The sequence below is a fragment of the Aspergillus neoniger genome (assembly GCF_003184625.1).
Source record: "Aspergillus neoniger CBS 115656 unplaced genomic scaffold BO87scaffold_12, whole genome shotgun sequence".
Taxonomy (NCBI): Eukaryota; Fungi; Ascomycota; class Eurotiomycetes; order Eurotiales; family Aspergillaceae; genus Aspergillus; species Aspergillus neoniger.
The window spans coordinates 786085-800748 of NW_020291140.1; the positions used below are offsets into that span (position 1 = coordinate 786085).

Here is a 14664-nt window from a genome sequence, read left to right on the forward strand (position 1 = left end):
GATGCTGCCTTAGGACCGAGAATAACTTGACGGTCTGGATGTCCAAACTGACTCAAGGCTATTACTAGTATAGAGTAAGTAGTGAGTCCTCCATATTGCACTGGTTATCAGGTAGTAGCTGTCTTCGAAGACAGAACTATATGTCGATAGTACTCTTCACCCTAAGTAACTACTAGCACACCATCGCACCAGCATACCCTTGCAGCATCCACGTGGCCCTGTCAGACCATACACCCTCCCCCAGCAAGCTGAATAGCAAGCACACCATCATACACATTAATAATGCAGCAATAATCTCCGACAGCCTTATCTCCGCCCGAACCTAACCTTAACCCCATATCGGACTTAGCGGACATAACCAGAACCATGGATGGTTCTATACCACAACATATACTACTCTTCCAGTGCCCATACTATATAACAGTATCACTACTATATAAGCAGAGCACACCCAGAGCACACCCTTGCTATCCTACATGATCACTAACCAACTAACCAAGTACCCTCAAGCAAGCAACCCAGAACATTTACAACACATCTATCCACCCACAATGACCACCCCAACTCCAACAATGAACTTCATCTCCATCAACAAACTCACCAACACCCGCGTCCTCCTCATCGGAGGCACCTCGGGCATCGGCTTCGCCGTCGCCCGCGCCGCCCTCGAACACGGCGCCAACATCATCCTGTCCAGCTCCAGGCCAGAAAAAGTCCAGTCGGCCATATCCCGTCTCCAACAACTCTATCCGGACCCATCATTCACCTCGCGCATTACCGGGAAGGCATATGATCTCAGTGATCAATCTACCCTAGAGACAACCATCATGTCACTGCTGGACTACGCTACATCGCCTTCCATATTCCCCACTACCACAACCACAGCCCCCCAAGGAAACAATGAAAAGGTACTCCTAAACCACATAATCTACACCTCCGGCACCCGCCCCTCCCGCATCCCCATCTCCCCCGGTACCACAACCCTCACCCCACAACTCTACACGCAAAGCGAAACGCTCCGCGTCCTGGCGCCCCTCATGCTGGGCAAGCATGCAAAGTCCTACATGGTGGATGAACATACCTCGTCGTTGACGTTTACCTCCGGGGTATTGGCGTCGAAGCCCGTACCGGGGACGACGTTGGGTGCGATGGCGGAGAGTGCCCTGGGCGGGTTGGTGAGGGGGTTGGCGGTGGAGTTGGCGCCCATACGGGCAAATGTGGTGGCGCCGGGGGCGGTAGAGACGGAGATTTTTGATGAGTTGGGGGTGCAGGAGAGGGAGGCGGTTAAAGAGATGTTTAGGAGGGGGACGGTGTTGGGGAGGGTTGCCGATGCGGGGGATGTGGCGGAGGCGTATGTTTGGTGTATGAAGGATGGGTTTGTGAGTGGGGAATGGGTGGGGAGTGATGGGGGGGCTTTGCTTAAGTCTGCGATGTGATGTATGTAGATGGAGATGTAGTATAGTATAGTTATGATGGTTTGGGGGGTAGGTAGGGGTGGGATGTTACGGTGGTAGTTAATTGATATGTGCTGCTTTTTGACTTTATTCTATGTTTATAACTAGTAGTATTGAAATAGGCAGTATTAGTATGTATCTAGTCAGTCTACTGTAAGAGTTCGTTGAACTACTCCATCAGATACATGAATAGTGCACATGCATAGTAGTATACTGAATATATCATAAACAGAACACTTCATCAACTCAAATATAATCAATCTAACGCTAATAAACCCAAACACCAAACACAAACCAACCCATCATAACCATAACCCATACCCCATACCCCATCATATCCATCAATACCCTCTACTCAGTAGGTACCCTACTCAGTAGGAGGCTTATAAGACCCCCCAATAAACCTACCCCCAACACAACAATTCATTAGCAACCACACTCACGAATCAACAACCAAATAACCTAAAGGTGGGATGGATGCATACCGACTCAACAAACCCCCCAGAAACCCCTGACTTTCCGCATTACTGCGCTTCGCCCAGCCTGATTCCACATTGTAGTTCTTGGTATCTTGGAGGCCGGCGAAGAGGCCGCGGCCTGCTGTGGGGTGCTGTATTATTATTATTTGTTAGTATATGTGTGTAGTAAAAGGGTGATAGGATATAGGAATATATGAAGATGGGGATAGGGATAGATAGGTAAACGCACATGCTTAGGACGATTCTTCACCCATAGATCAGCTCCAAAGTCGTTTTGGAGGCGGGCGGAGGATGATGTAGATTTCATGGTGTATAATGTAGATTGTTGAGGTGTGTTTGTTTGATAAATGTAGTGAGTCTTCTGTGTCCTTGTAGACTTTATCAATGTAGTATGTAGTATTGTTGTGATTCAATTGAAAGCTTCATCTGGCTGTATCTACTATATATACTTACACACACCTCACCACATCCCAAGCCCTACAGCAGTGGCAGTAAGTAGTATACGGCATCAATCGGAACCCAACTACCGCCCTAACAAAGAAACAGAATCACATCGCACCATACTCCCCTACAATAAGTCAGGCATCTCTTCATCCGAATCACCTCACCTCTGTCACCTCCCCCTCGGGGTGGTTGTATCCGGGGTAGAAGGCATCACGTGTGCAGTGCATGGGACTCGGATGATCCGAGCGATGGTATACCGTAGATATGGATGGCCAATAAGATATGCTCAATTTGTAGAATTCTTTCCTCGAAGGATGAAAATGTGGTTGTGGTTGGGTTGTGTAGTGGTTGGGGTGGTGGCATGATCCCGGTGTATACTTAGTGTTGTATGATGTACTCCGATGGGTGTGGTGAGATGTGGCGCAGTGCAGTGCAGTGTAGTGTAGTGGGTGGTACGATGTGGTTAATTTTGGGGACTACGTCAGTAAGTAGGTGGGATTGGTTGTTGAGGGGTAAGTTATAAGTATTTAGGGATATATATAAAGGCTTGGGGTTCACTGTTTTTTGTACTGCGTTGGTTGGTTGGGTTTTATTCTGAGGAGGAAGCTGTGTGATGGATGGGACTGTGTAACTTGCGACCGGTCGGTCGGCTTCAGCCATGTGGTTTCTCAACCATGAGTTGAGGTACAGGGTACGGAGGACTCATGTAGGGGATACCATTGACATAATTGCTGAGGAATTATAAATGTCCTGTCAGTTATGTCAGTGGGATTCTATGTGTGTGGGTGGGCGTCAAACTGACACATTCCTCGGATCGGTCAGCCCAGCTCAACACCCACTACACCTCCGTCCTCTACTTAGGGTATCTCCTAGCTACACAACCACTCACTCAACACATCATCCTCTACTCATAAGCGAGCATCGGCAATATCCGAATCTTCCAGAACCCGTCAGTCAGCACTACAATAATACGAGTCATCGCCCCAGCTATATACCCTCGTAGTAATAGCATCAGGGTCTCACCCCCAAATTCAGGGGTCAACAGCTACTACACCATCATGTCTCACACCCCAACGCGACTATTGAAAATTAGCCCAAATTCATCCAAGACAACACACACACATTCTCTAAATTTCAGCTCAGCTTTCCCAAATCAGCGCACTCAACGACTTCGCTCTCTCTCTCTCTCTCTCTCTCTCTCTCTCAGATAGGCTCAAGCCAAGCCTGGTCAGGGGCAAATCGGTCCGCAGTGGAGACTCTGCACTGACCGGTCGAGACCGGGCGGACGATGATCAATTTCTATTTTGTAGGGTTAATGGTATTTGTGAATAGTTCGGTGTGTTTTTTACATATTTTCAAGAGTTGTTTCAATAGTCAATAGTTTGGCTGCTCGTATCGTACTTATGTAGTACGTATGTAGTCGAGGGATCCTGGATCTGATCTGATCTGATATGGGGTAAGTCGAAGTGATGGGCAGAGTGGTCAGGGGTCTGAGGCGTGAGCACGAGGGGTTGGGTTGACTTTGGCCGCCACTGACAGACCCTGACTCGTGTGGGAAATTTAAGACAGAGAGTTGCTGTGAGTGTCGAGGTGAAGCCAAGAAGGCCAGGCCTCGTTTCGGTTCTCGGCATTGCTGGAGTGCCAGTGAGAGACATCTCCACAGAGAAACACTTCACTAGGAATACTCGAATGAAATGAATTGATCTGATCGGCGTGGGTTGCTAGGACGGTGAGAGTGAAAGTCAAGGTGATTCCAGATGGATCAGCGAGTATAAGATAGATAGTTAGCTAAGTGAATCCATGGATTTATTGACAATTATTGACTAGGAGATGATGCGGAGGGAGTGAACCTTGCGCCGGGTGATAAACTCAGTACAGTAATGTTGGATATTTTGATCATATTATTACTATGGATAGATCTCAGTAAACCGACAGTAATTTCCAGGGGCAATAGCAATGGCAATGGCAATGGCAATGGAATGGTAACCGGATAGTAACCGGATAGTAGCCGAACGGTGGCTGTCAGACAGACAGAAAAGTTACCCGGGGGCTGTTTCTATTCTTATGAATTCGCCTCTTTCTGCTTCAGCCTTCAGCCTTCAGCCTTCAGCCTTCTGACTGCACTGCTTTTGCCTCTCTGCGTATCTGCTTGTTTCATCCAGCCTTTCAGACCCCGTACCTGAAATAACGCTCTCCTATTAACCGTGCAGAGGCTGAGTCCAACCATGGGTCGGTCTCTGGGCCATCCATTATTGCGCCCGACTTTTGCTCATTTCTGGCTGTGTTGCCCTTTGGTCGCTAATCCGGGTTGCGGTGGGTCCCCGGAAATTAAGGTGCTCGCCTTCATCCAATGATCTCCCGCAAAGTCAGACAGTGGAGGCAGCCACTGTACCTGATCGGGCAAAGCCACAACACCTCCTGCAGGCGGGGTGGATTCCTGACTTTTCCAGTGTTCCTTGCAGCTGCACAAAGCAGCCTCTGTTGCTGAATCTCATTTCACTTGGATGTTGTGTGGTTGCCACTCTGTTAGATGGTTGTGACTGCTTTGATTATTGTTGTACACTAATTAAATTTCTTATGCTGTACATACAGGAATACGGAATAACTACACGTCTCAATGATGGATTGTTCCCTGTCATCAGGAGACAGATGTGATAGAGGGGTGCCTACGTAGGAGCCCCCCGTCTGGCAATAGAGTTTTCCTTCCACCATCGGAAAATCTTAATCCAAATCATCCATGTCCGGGGTCAGTTTCTGTGTCGAACAACTCAGTAGACAGTAGACACGTCGTTTGACTCCTCTTCCACTCATCGATGGCCCATCGACCCAGAAAATAGTAGCCAGACCCTGAATGTCAGGATTGCAGCTAACGGTCACCGTCACCGCATCGAGGGAATGGAACAAAAGATATTCTGAAACCCCCAAGAAGAGAATGGACGACGTGCAAACTAATACTAGACTCGACTCCACCAGGCTATCCGAGCCGTGCGGACATCCAGTCCAATAGCGGCCAGTGGGTGCCTGGCATCCATCCATCCACTCCCGCCCCCTTTTGTTTGCTTGGGGGCTTTTTCCCTGCTGGGCCAGACTTGCCTCTTTTCCCTTTCCTTCTTCTTCTTCTTCTTCTTCTTTTTCCCTCTCTCCTTCCCCTCTTTTTTGTTTTCCCTCTCGGGTTTGTTTTGCAGATCGTTTGTCTCTTTCTCCCTCCCAGAGAAAGATATCAAAAAGAGGCCGGCGTGCCCTTTTCTCCCTCCCTCCCTCCCTCCCTCTCCCGCGTTCTCTTCTCACTCTGCAAACTTGACCACCGCTTCACTCTTTTAGCGGGCATTCATTGCGATTGAATTTGTTCCCGAACCCCCCTCATTGATTTCACCCTTACCGTCAAGATGAAGGGTGCTTTCCTTGCCACTGCGGCTGCCCTCGCCGGTACCGCGCTGGCTGATGGCGGCGCTCACATGCGTCGTCACGGTCACGACTCTTTCCACCAGCGTCGTGCCGTTCAGGCTGAGCCCGAGGAGTCTTGCGGCTGCACCACCGAGGTCATCACCGTCTGGGGAACCCCTACCCGTGAGTCAATCCTTATCCCCCGCATTCCAACATTCCAGTTGATATGCGACTTGCGATGTGGACAATACACTGACCATCACAGTCGTGCCCGCTGCTGTCCCTACCACTGTGACTTCCGACGTCGTCACCACCCTCCACTCCACCAGCTACACCACCGTCACCGTTGTCGCTACCCCCGGCGAGTCGACTGCCCCTGCTGAGGCTGCTACCACTGCCGAGGGTGCTGGTGCTACTGGCGGTGCTGCTGGCAACGCCTCTCCCAGCGAGTCTACCCCCGCTGCTGGTGGTGCCACCGGTGGTGCTGCCGGTGCTGCTTCTGGCACTTCCTCCACCCCCGAGGGTGTCGCTGCCACCGGTGCTGCTGGCGGCAATGTCGGCCAGGTCTCTTCCTCCACCCCTGTCGCTGCTGCTACCACCTCCAGCCAGGCTGTTGTCCCCACTCCGGAGACCACCACCTTCTCCTCCACTGGTGTCTACACTATCCCCGCGGCTACCGTGACCGTCTCCGATACCACCTCCGTTGTCGCTGGCACCACCACCTCCCTGGCTAGCGGTACCCAGACCTACGGTGGTGTCACCACCATCGTCGAGACATCGACCACCGTCACCTGCCCCTACGCCACCGTCTCCCCCTCTGGCTCCACCGTCACCAGCATCATCCAGACCACCACCTACGTCTGCCCCGAGGCTGGTACCTACACCATTGCCCCCACCACCACCTACGTTCCCTCCAACACCGTCGTGACCTACCCCACCGTCTCCACGGTCACCCCCGGCACCTACACCCACAGCGCTATCACTGTGACCGCCACCGTTACTGACTACACCTACACTTGCCCCTTCGCCAACGCCAACGAGCCCACCAGCACCCCTGCTGCCGCTACCACTAGCGCTGTTGTGGTGACCACCCCGGCTCCTGCCACCACCACCGCTGCCGCTGTCACTTCCTCCGTTCAGTCCAGCACTGTGGCCAGCTCCAGCGCCGCCGCCAGCTCTGGCGTCAGCGCCAGCGGCAACAGCATGGGAATGACCTACACTCCCTACAGCAACTCCGGTGGTTGCAAGTCCAAGGCCACCGTCGAGTCGGACATTGAGACCATCGCCAACAAGGGCTTCACCCACATCCGTCTCTACTCCACCGACTGCAGCACCCTCGAATACGTTGGTTCCGCTGCCAGCAAGTACGGCCTCAAGCTGATCCTCGGTGTCTACATCTCCAGCACCGGCACCTCGGGTGCTCAGGACCAGGTCACTGCCATCACCGAGTGGAGTCAGTGGTCTATGGTTTCCCTCATCGTTGTCGGTAACGAGGCCATCTCCGACGGTTACACCACCGCCAGCGAGCTCGCCACCTTCATCTCCTCCTGCAAGTCCAGCTTCGAGGCTGCCGGCTACACTGGCCAGATCACCACCACTGAGCCTGTCGACATCTGGCAGGAGTACGGCAGCAGCACCCTGTGCTCTGTCGTTGACGTCCTCGGTGCCAACATCCACCCCTTCTTCAACTCCGAGACCACCGCCGCTGAGGCCGGTACCTTCGCCTCCTCCGAGGTCGCCCTCCTGAAGAAGATCTGTACCAACATGGATGTCATCAACCTCGAGACCGGCTGGCCGAGCAAGGGTAACGCCAACGGTGCTGCCGTCCCCGGTACCACCGAGCAGGCCACCGCCATCAAGGGCATCCGCGAGTCCGTTGGAGAGCTGTCCGTCTTCTTCTCCTACGCCAACGACCTGTGGAAGGACCCCGGCGAGTACGACGTTGAGCAGTACTGGGGTTGCATTGACCAGTTCTAAGCGAGTCCCGCTTGATTTGTCTATAGTTTCCTGAACAATTTTTTCTCTTGCTTCCGATCTGCTTGGAGTTGTTCATAAACCTGTATCTGTCGTCCCTGGTACATTCATCACGACAGGACTTGGCTTATCTTTCCCTTCTCCGTACAGTTGAAAGTTTCATATAGTAGATATAACCTTTGGTGTCTGTTTCATTTCTTCATATACTCTTATCTATGTGTCTAGTGACCGGGTTTGCGTCTCTGCTTTTCTTTGTTGTATAGGCTAATTCTAACGGCTTACGATGATACCTTGTAATATCTGTAGACAGTATATTCCTGCTAAACTGTACCTGATACTAGTGATAGATGAATCTGCCTAACACCGCAGCCTCTCGCTCTAGCACAACTCAGACAAGAATCCCAAACGATAGGCCATGCATTTCTTTCTTCCTACATCAGACATCAAGCCAGCCACCAACATAACAGACCAATAACCAGGTCTTCTTAAGGATAATCCAGTCTTTGACTAGCCACTCTCAATACCCCATTGTTTAAAGCCTAGTACCCCTCCCTCGTAAATAAAGTAACCCCAAATCCCACAAACCTACAGTCTGAAGCATTGACTCTCTCGTCCTCTACCATGAACCGAGGTGTGTATATACTATTTATAGGATTTTAAGTATAATATTTTTTATAATGTCTTCCATAACATCCTCCTCCTCCTTCTCTTCTTCTTTCTTACCATGACCCTTCACGGGCCCAAATTATAACACATTTATGACACACTCCTTGATGATTTCATACTCACCAGCTACCTACTACCCACTTACCTCCCCCTAAATATATATCCCCAATGCACAATCCTGAGCAGCATACATAACTATATAACAAGAACTCCTTTGAGGGGAAATAAAGAGTATAGATATTCCCGAGCCTCATAGTAGACTATAGACCATCAAACCCGAAGGGGCATAAAAAATGAAATAAAACGAATGACAGATCATGGTTATATAAAGAGTTAAAAAAAAAAAAATAGAACAAAACGGCCTCTTGTTTGGAACTCCGCCCCGACTGATATCTGTTCATACAAAAACAAGCACGCGTCAATGCCACCAAACATCGTCAAAGTATATGGAAAGAGCCTATGGAACCCTTAATAGAATTTTGTATTCGGCGGGAGTCCCTCAGCCTGGTCATCTCTCTGGATTCATTTGTAGTTAGCATACTAAACGAATCATTCCGATTGTAGACAGCAAATGGAGAAGCCATACCAAAGCTTCCATAAATCCCTTCACAAGCGCAATTTCGTGATCACAGCGGGCCAGCTGTTCAGGTCCAAAGTCGGTGAAGGTCGTTGCAACATCAAAGTCAATCCAGACCAGCCTATCGGGGTTCTTTTTTTCTCCACGAACAAGGAGAAGGTTTTTGGGGTAGATGTCTTGATGGTGAACACCCGCCCTGTGTATCTCATGCATCCCCTCAATGGCCTGGGGATAGAGCGCATCCGAGTAGTTCACGCAGTTCAAATTCTCTGCATCTGGGAAATATTCTAGAAATATTGCTCTCGGCATTAGCTTGTCTTGGGTGAAAGATTGTAAAGCAGGCTGCTGGAATGCTGCAGGATCCATTCGATTGATGTAGCCGTAGAAGTTTGGCACGAAACCGCGTGCACAAACACCGGATGTGAGAAGCTTCTTGTATGCATTTAACTCGCAGCGAAACCGGTTCAAATCACGTCCTTTTTCGGTATATCCTGGGTCGTCGCCGTTGTCGTGGAAAAGCTTCATTGTATACTTTTGTCCATCTAGATCTACCTCGAATATTGCAGAAGAATCAGAGGACGTAATTTGCTTGATAATATTGATCTTGGAGGGGTCCATGCCCTTTCAAGGGAGCGCTTTTTAGGTGTGTTGTTGGGCTGTGGGAAGTTCATCTTTCTAAGAAAAAGGTCGGAGCAGGTCAGAGAACAAATAGTGGACAAGTCTTGGTTGATAATAGCGGGATTATGTAAGTTGAGTACATGTAATTTTGATAGTTTGCTATAGCATAGTTGTCTCTTCGGCGATCCCCTGGACAGCTGGAGGAGGGGAATATGGTATCTCGGGATGCTTGCAGCCGAAGGAAAATCAACTGGACCCTGTAACCCAGCTGCCGGTTTCCCATCTATATCCGACCATAATCAACATCAATTTGAATGTTTCACCTAACCTCCCATTCTCTTCAAACAGTCTCCCTGCTCTCTCCCAATCTATTACTTCTATCCATAGTCACAACCTGCCCATTATCCACAAAGACTTCATCCCACCCAGCGGTCACTTTAGCCGTCGGTTGCAAAATCTCAGAGTCACCGCTCAACAGCTCCTGGAATTCGGGGTCGTTGACGATAGCCGCCATGGTCTCTGCGTTAGGGACGTACACCGAGATGATCACATCATGATCATCTAGCGTCCAGCCTCTTCCAAGCGCCCAAGGGATCTTCTCGGTGATGAGCTTCTTACTACTGCTGGGAGTGTGATACTGTTGTTTACCCAGATCAGCTAATAGATCCAAAGTGGACTTGATATGCTGCAAAAGGGGTCGGGGACTGACTTGTATCACTTTGAGAACACCATGACGAACTTGAATGGGTGCGGCGCGCGGTCCAAAGACTTGCGTCATGTAAGTCTGTAGCTGGGCTTCTGTGGTGCCTTCTTTCTTGTAGCGAAATGCCGTGAGTCGGAGGGCCTTCTGGCTTTCCATCTCTACAGTCAAAGTGTTTTCTTTTCGTTTTTGATTGCGATGGAGATGGAGGGCAGTCTGTTAACCTTGGAGAGTCTCAAATTGAAGGATATGGTTAATTGAGAAGCAAATGTAAGCTTATGGGTCGAGGATTGGGGGGTTTGAGACATGTTATTTTCTGAGTGGGGGCGAACGAAGGCATTGCGCTTACATGAGAGAGATAAACGGTCTGAATGAACAAAATACTAGATTAACACCTGAGACATTTAGCCGACGTCAATGATACTAACTTGAAGCGAAGTAACACTTACTTTGTTGCTATGGTCGAGACTTGGGGATACTAAGAGGCGTAAGCCGCGCTAGCAACTCGTCACAAACTAGTCATACATGCTAGTTTGGGGGCTGAAAAAGTAGATTGGCAAGTTCCCGTATCGCAAAGCCTTGAACGAGAAAGTCTAATGCATTCCATGAACTCACACTCGTCAATCGAATAGTGCATGTCCCGTCGATACGACACTACGGTTTACTGTTGTTCGAAGATATACCAGGGTCATATCCCCCACCTCCAATCCGGGTGAAGACAATCTTCAACCCTACCTCTTGCACTCTACCAGGTCTCGAACAATTTTTATCTGCTTCTACTGCATAATGGAATCATCATTTTCCCATCGAGGACATAAGAACCTGACGGATGTTCTTACACGGTTTCCGCCCTACCTCCTAAATCCCAACTTCACATGGCACGGAATCGACTTGACCTTAGCGGAAAACCATGTAATTAGAAGCGAGATCCTCTCTATCTTGAAAACATGCATTGGCGAAGGGTTAAGCTCGCAGGTGAGGTCTATACCTAGATGGTAGCTCTAAATGCTGCAGCTAATTGCTAACCGATGGTTTGTTTCTACTAGCATCTCGACTGGCCCAAAGGCCTCTGCGGTTACCCACCATTACTGGATGCGCTTGCGACGACATTCAACCGCTACTTCGAACCATACACCCCAATTGAGACCGACCATCTGGCAGTCACACCCGGCACTTCTGCTGGACTTGATATCCTGCTGTACCAGTTGTGTGATCCGGAGGATGGTGTCCTAGTACCATGTCCGTACTGGAGTATGTTCCCACCCCCCCCCTGTCTCCTCTCTTTTTCCTTTGAAACTAACCAACAAAACAAACCAGGTGGCTACGACACCTTCTTCGCCGTTCGGTCCCAAGTCCAAATCATCGGTGTCGAAGTTACCGAACTAGAGGAGTCATTCCACGACAGCACACTAGTCACTGCACTCGAAAAGCACTACAAGGAAGCTAAATGTCCCATCAAAGCTGTCGTTCTCTCCCATCCACACAATCCCCTTGGCCGACCATACCCTCCTCACGTCCTAAAGCAATGTATGGCATTCTGTCGAGACCACAACCTCCACCTCATCTCCGACGAGGTATTCGCCCTCAGCACATTCACCAGTCCCGGTCTTCAGAACTGGTCTGCATTCAAATCCGTCCTAAGTATCGACCCCTCAACCGTCGGTCTGGACCCTTCACGCGTGCATGTTCTCTGGAGTATGAGCAAGGATCTAGCGGCTAGTGGGATTCGTCTGGTAAGATTCCTCTTCCGACAAATTGCTTTGGTTTATAATTCCTTTTTTTTTTTTTTTTTTTTTTTTTTTTTTTTTTTTTTTTTTTTTCAAAGAAAATCTGTGTGTGTTAACGAAACCGGTCCATCAGGGATGCATAGCAACCCGAAACAATCCCCTACGACGCACAGTTGGACTAGCCGGGGCTGTCCAAGTATCTGCGCTCTCCACAATCGGAGCAATAGCCATTCTGACATCTTCCCGTCTCCCGGACATACTAAAGCAGAATTGCATGGGGCTCGCCGTGGCATATTGTACCGTGACAGAAGCGTTTCGTCGTATTGGTATTACATACATTCCAGGGACCGCGGCAGTGTTCCTGATGGCTCGATTGGCTCCGCGAGCTCAGACGCGGGAGGATGAGCTAGCTGCATGTGGGAAATATCGTCAGGCTGGGGTTGCGGTCGTGCCGGGGTCAGCGTACCATATGCCGGGGAATTATCAGCATGGGTGGATGAGAGTCACGTTTGGGGTGGCGCCGGAGACGTTGACTGAGGGGATTAGAAGGATTGAAGGGGTGTTTGGGGAGTTGAGGTAGATTACTGGTTGGTTTGGTAGTAGTAGAGGGGAACTAGAAAGTAAGCACTAGGAGAGTAAGCACACTAGGGAGGGCTAAAGTGACGGGAAGGATTGATTAAGTGGGGAATACTAATATTGCACAGGACGCATCAGACCATCATGTTCATTTTTTGATTTTGCTCTGAATATCTATTTATCTATCTAGTATATACGTAGTCCTCATGAATCAAATAGCGGCCCCATTGCAGGAATCCCTCGGCTCCGAAGCTGAGAAACTAGGGTATGGGTCAAGCTCCGATTGCTAATGACACAGACCATTTCAGCCTCGAAGCCGCAATAGGCCAAGCAATGGTCGACGACCCACGGGAGCAGGTCCACACGCCGACCTTGCTTGGAAGTGTCGAGTATCATGGCCTCCGGGTCCAACCGATGCACTAAGTCCAACACCCGCGATCCGTACGTTCGCTGCGGCGACCTAGTCTGCCACACCAGACGAATGGCAGGGCGACGACACGCTTCTCCTCCTTCCGCTAGAAATGCGAGGCAGGGGCCGATCCCGGAGCCTGTTGCCACGATCACCACGCGCCTGAAGAGTCGCATCACTCGGGTGAATCCGTACGGCTGTTCACCCCGGGTCCATAATTCTGTCGGGGGCTCGTTGATTCGCGCTCCCGTCCAGTCTCCCGCCCTGGATACCAGGACCGAACAGTAGTAGTAGTCCTTGGCTGCGCTTGTCTTTGCGGTTGCCGCCGCCTCCTCGTCGTCAATATCTATGCAGCGTGGCTCATCCGGGAACGTGGCGAAGCTATGCCAGTCCTGCAGTGGGTGCGTAGCGAGTGAGATGGTTTTCCCGAACCGTGAGTCAGCTCCAGACAGGTGGAGACGGATGGCATGAGTGGAGAGCCGCTCTGCCTGTACGCGGATGCGTCGCAGGCGTGTCCAGGGCTGAATGATGGCGATGACGGTGGTCAGGACGCACCAGAAGGCGGGGAGACGGACGAGGCTGGCCGCGGGGGATACTGAAATAGTAGCAGTACTAGGTGTGAGAGAGGAGTCTCCCACCACGAGCACCAGAAGACTCAGGAACAGCGCAACGACTAGCCAGGTGAGGAAGCGATGGGCGAACTCGAAGGAATTATGATAGCGGAGTCGGACCGTGGGATAGGCCACTGCGATGATAACAGCTAGCAGAACGAGGACGAGATAGGCAAGGATCAACGTAATCAGAGTGTGATTGGAGAGATGATGATGGGAGTTCCTCCAGACCCTGATGGCCAGCCGGGTCAGCATGACAACTGCCCCGACATACCAGATCAGCGCAGCCACGCCGCAACCGCTATGCACGCCGCCGTAATGGTAAATGTTGGCTGCCACACGACGAAGACGTAGGGGTAGGCGGAGTGATAAGGAGCACACTATCTGAAACATCCCATTTACCACGATCGCCTGACGAGCCAAGGCGCTTACTAAGAAGTTCGCTGCCGCAGCATCCACGAACCGAATCGCAGACCAATCTCTGAGAATGAAGTAGATCAAAGCAGCCACATTTCCGAGGAAGACAAGGGAAAAGATGTATCGGTAGGTACTGGGCCAGAGGAAGAGACGGGTGTCAATGCTCTGACGTGAGGGTGTCTCTTCTTTTTCCACGGGGAGCACAGAGACGTTAATGGGAAAGCTGATGTTCGTTGGCCCGTTTTCTGATTGATTGGGTATTTGAATCGCCAGAGGCGGTGGTGGTACTGGAGTGGGTACATGCCCTGAGTCCATGCTGTCGTTCTTTATCAAGTTTGTATCGTTTCTCATGAGGAGGGTATAGATATCAATTAGTTACGAGAGATGAATTGCTCAGCTATATACTCCACTACGAGGCTAATATGTCCTTGAGTGCTCTATTACATCCTTCTTGTAAGACTGCTGTTTTTGGAGTGCGAGCGAGGAGGAAGGAAGTGTTTGGTATGGGGGCCAAACAAGTCCCAGGACGAAGTTGTAGAGACGCAAAATTCGTGCGTTTTTTTTTTTTTTTTTTTTTTTTTTTTTTTTTTTTTTGTTCGCATTAATACTGACTGGTATTACAGAGTAG

At 50.2% G+C, this 14664-nt stretch overlaps 8 protein-coding genes across 8 annotated transcripts; 3 read left to right on the plus strand and 5 right to left on the minus strand.

Annotated features, from left to right (window-relative positions):
• Window positions 1-485: 485 nt before the first annotated feature.
• BO87DRAFT_415207 (oxidoreductase, short chain dehydrogenase/reductase family) lies at window positions 486-1710 on the plus strand (the record flags this gene model as incomplete). The annotated part of the gene is made up of 3 exons (XM_025626672.1): window positions 486-1379; window positions 1577-1585; window positions 1687-1710. The coding sequence occupies exons 1-3, from the start codon at window positions 552-554 to the stop codon at window positions 1708-1710; spliced, it is 861 nt and encodes a 286-aa protein (XP_025481033.1). The 5' UTR covers window positions 486-551.
• Window positions 1711-1893: 183 nt separating this feature from the next.
• Window positions 1894-2240, minus strand: BO87DRAFT_425038 (uncharacterized protein; the record flags this gene model as incomplete). Its single annotated transcript, XM_025627274.1, has 2 exons — window positions 1894-2064; window positions 2163-2240. The coding sequence occupies 2 exons, from the start codon at window positions 2238-2240 to the stop codon at window positions 1894-1896; spliced, it is 249 nt and encodes an 82-aa protein (XP_025481034.1).
• A 2825-nt stretch (window positions 2241-5065) lies between these two features.
• On the minus strand, window positions 5066-5529 carry BO87DRAFT_33209 (uncharacterized protein). The gene has a single exon (XM_025620358.1). It carries the CDS (start codon window positions 5411-5413, stop codon window positions 5099-5101), a length of 315 nt encoding a protein of 104 aa, XP_025481035.1. The 5' UTR covers window positions 5414-5529; the 3' UTR covers window positions 5066-5098.
• Window position 5530: 1 nt separating this feature from the next.
• Window positions 5531-7897, plus strand: btgE (putative cell wall glucanase (Scw11)). Its single transcript, XM_025620359.1, has 2 exons — window positions 5531-5944; window positions 6027-7897. Exons 1-2 carry the CDS (start codon window positions 5764-5766, stop codon window positions 7736-7738), a joined length of 1893 nt encoding a protein of 630 aa, XP_025481036.1. The 5' UTR covers window positions 5531-5763; the 3' UTR covers window positions 7739-7897.
• Window positions 7898-8810: 913 nt separating this feature from the next.
• Window positions 8811-9626, minus strand: BO87DRAFT_332682 (serine/threonine protein kinase). Its single transcript, XM_025620380.1, has 2 exons — window positions 8988-9626; window positions 8811-8917 (listed from the first exon to the last, which is right to left on the minus strand). Exons 1-2 carry the CDS (start codon window positions 9594-9596, stop codon window positions 8870-8872), a joined length of 657 nt encoding a protein of 218 aa, XP_025481037.1. The 5' UTR covers window positions 9597-9626; the 3' UTR covers window positions 8811-8869.
• Window positions 9627-9936: 310 nt separating this feature from the next.
• Window positions 9937-10455, minus strand: BO87DRAFT_396154 (EthD domain-containing protein; the record flags this gene model as incomplete). Its single annotated transcript, XM_025625230.1, has 1 exon — window positions 9937-10455. The coding sequence occupies one exon, from the start codon at window positions 10453-10455 to the stop codon at window positions 9937-9939; it is 519 nt and encodes a 172-aa protein (XP_025481038.1).
• A 613-nt stretch (window positions 10456-11068) lies between these two features.
• gliI (aminotransferase gliI) lies at window positions 11069-12737 on the plus strand. Its single transcript, XM_025627707.1, has 4 exons — window positions 11069-11271; window positions 11343-11547; window positions 11614-12029; window positions 12157-12737. Exons 1-4 carry the CDS (start codon window positions 11083-11085, stop codon window positions 12601-12603), a joined length of 1257 nt encoding a protein of 418 aa, XP_025481039.1. The 5' UTR covers window positions 11069-11082; the 3' UTR covers window positions 12604-12737.
• Window positions 12738-12803: 66 nt separating this feature from the next.
• BO87DRAFT_406046 (integral membrane protein TmpA) lies at window positions 12804-14351 on the minus strand (the record flags this gene model as incomplete). The annotated part of the gene is made up of 1 exon (XM_025625972.1): window positions 12804-14351. One exon carries the CDS (start codon window positions 14349-14351, stop codon window positions 12804-12806), a length of 1548 nt encoding a protein of 515 aa, XP_025481040.1.
• Between the last annotated feature and the right edge of the window lie 313 nt (window positions 14352-14664).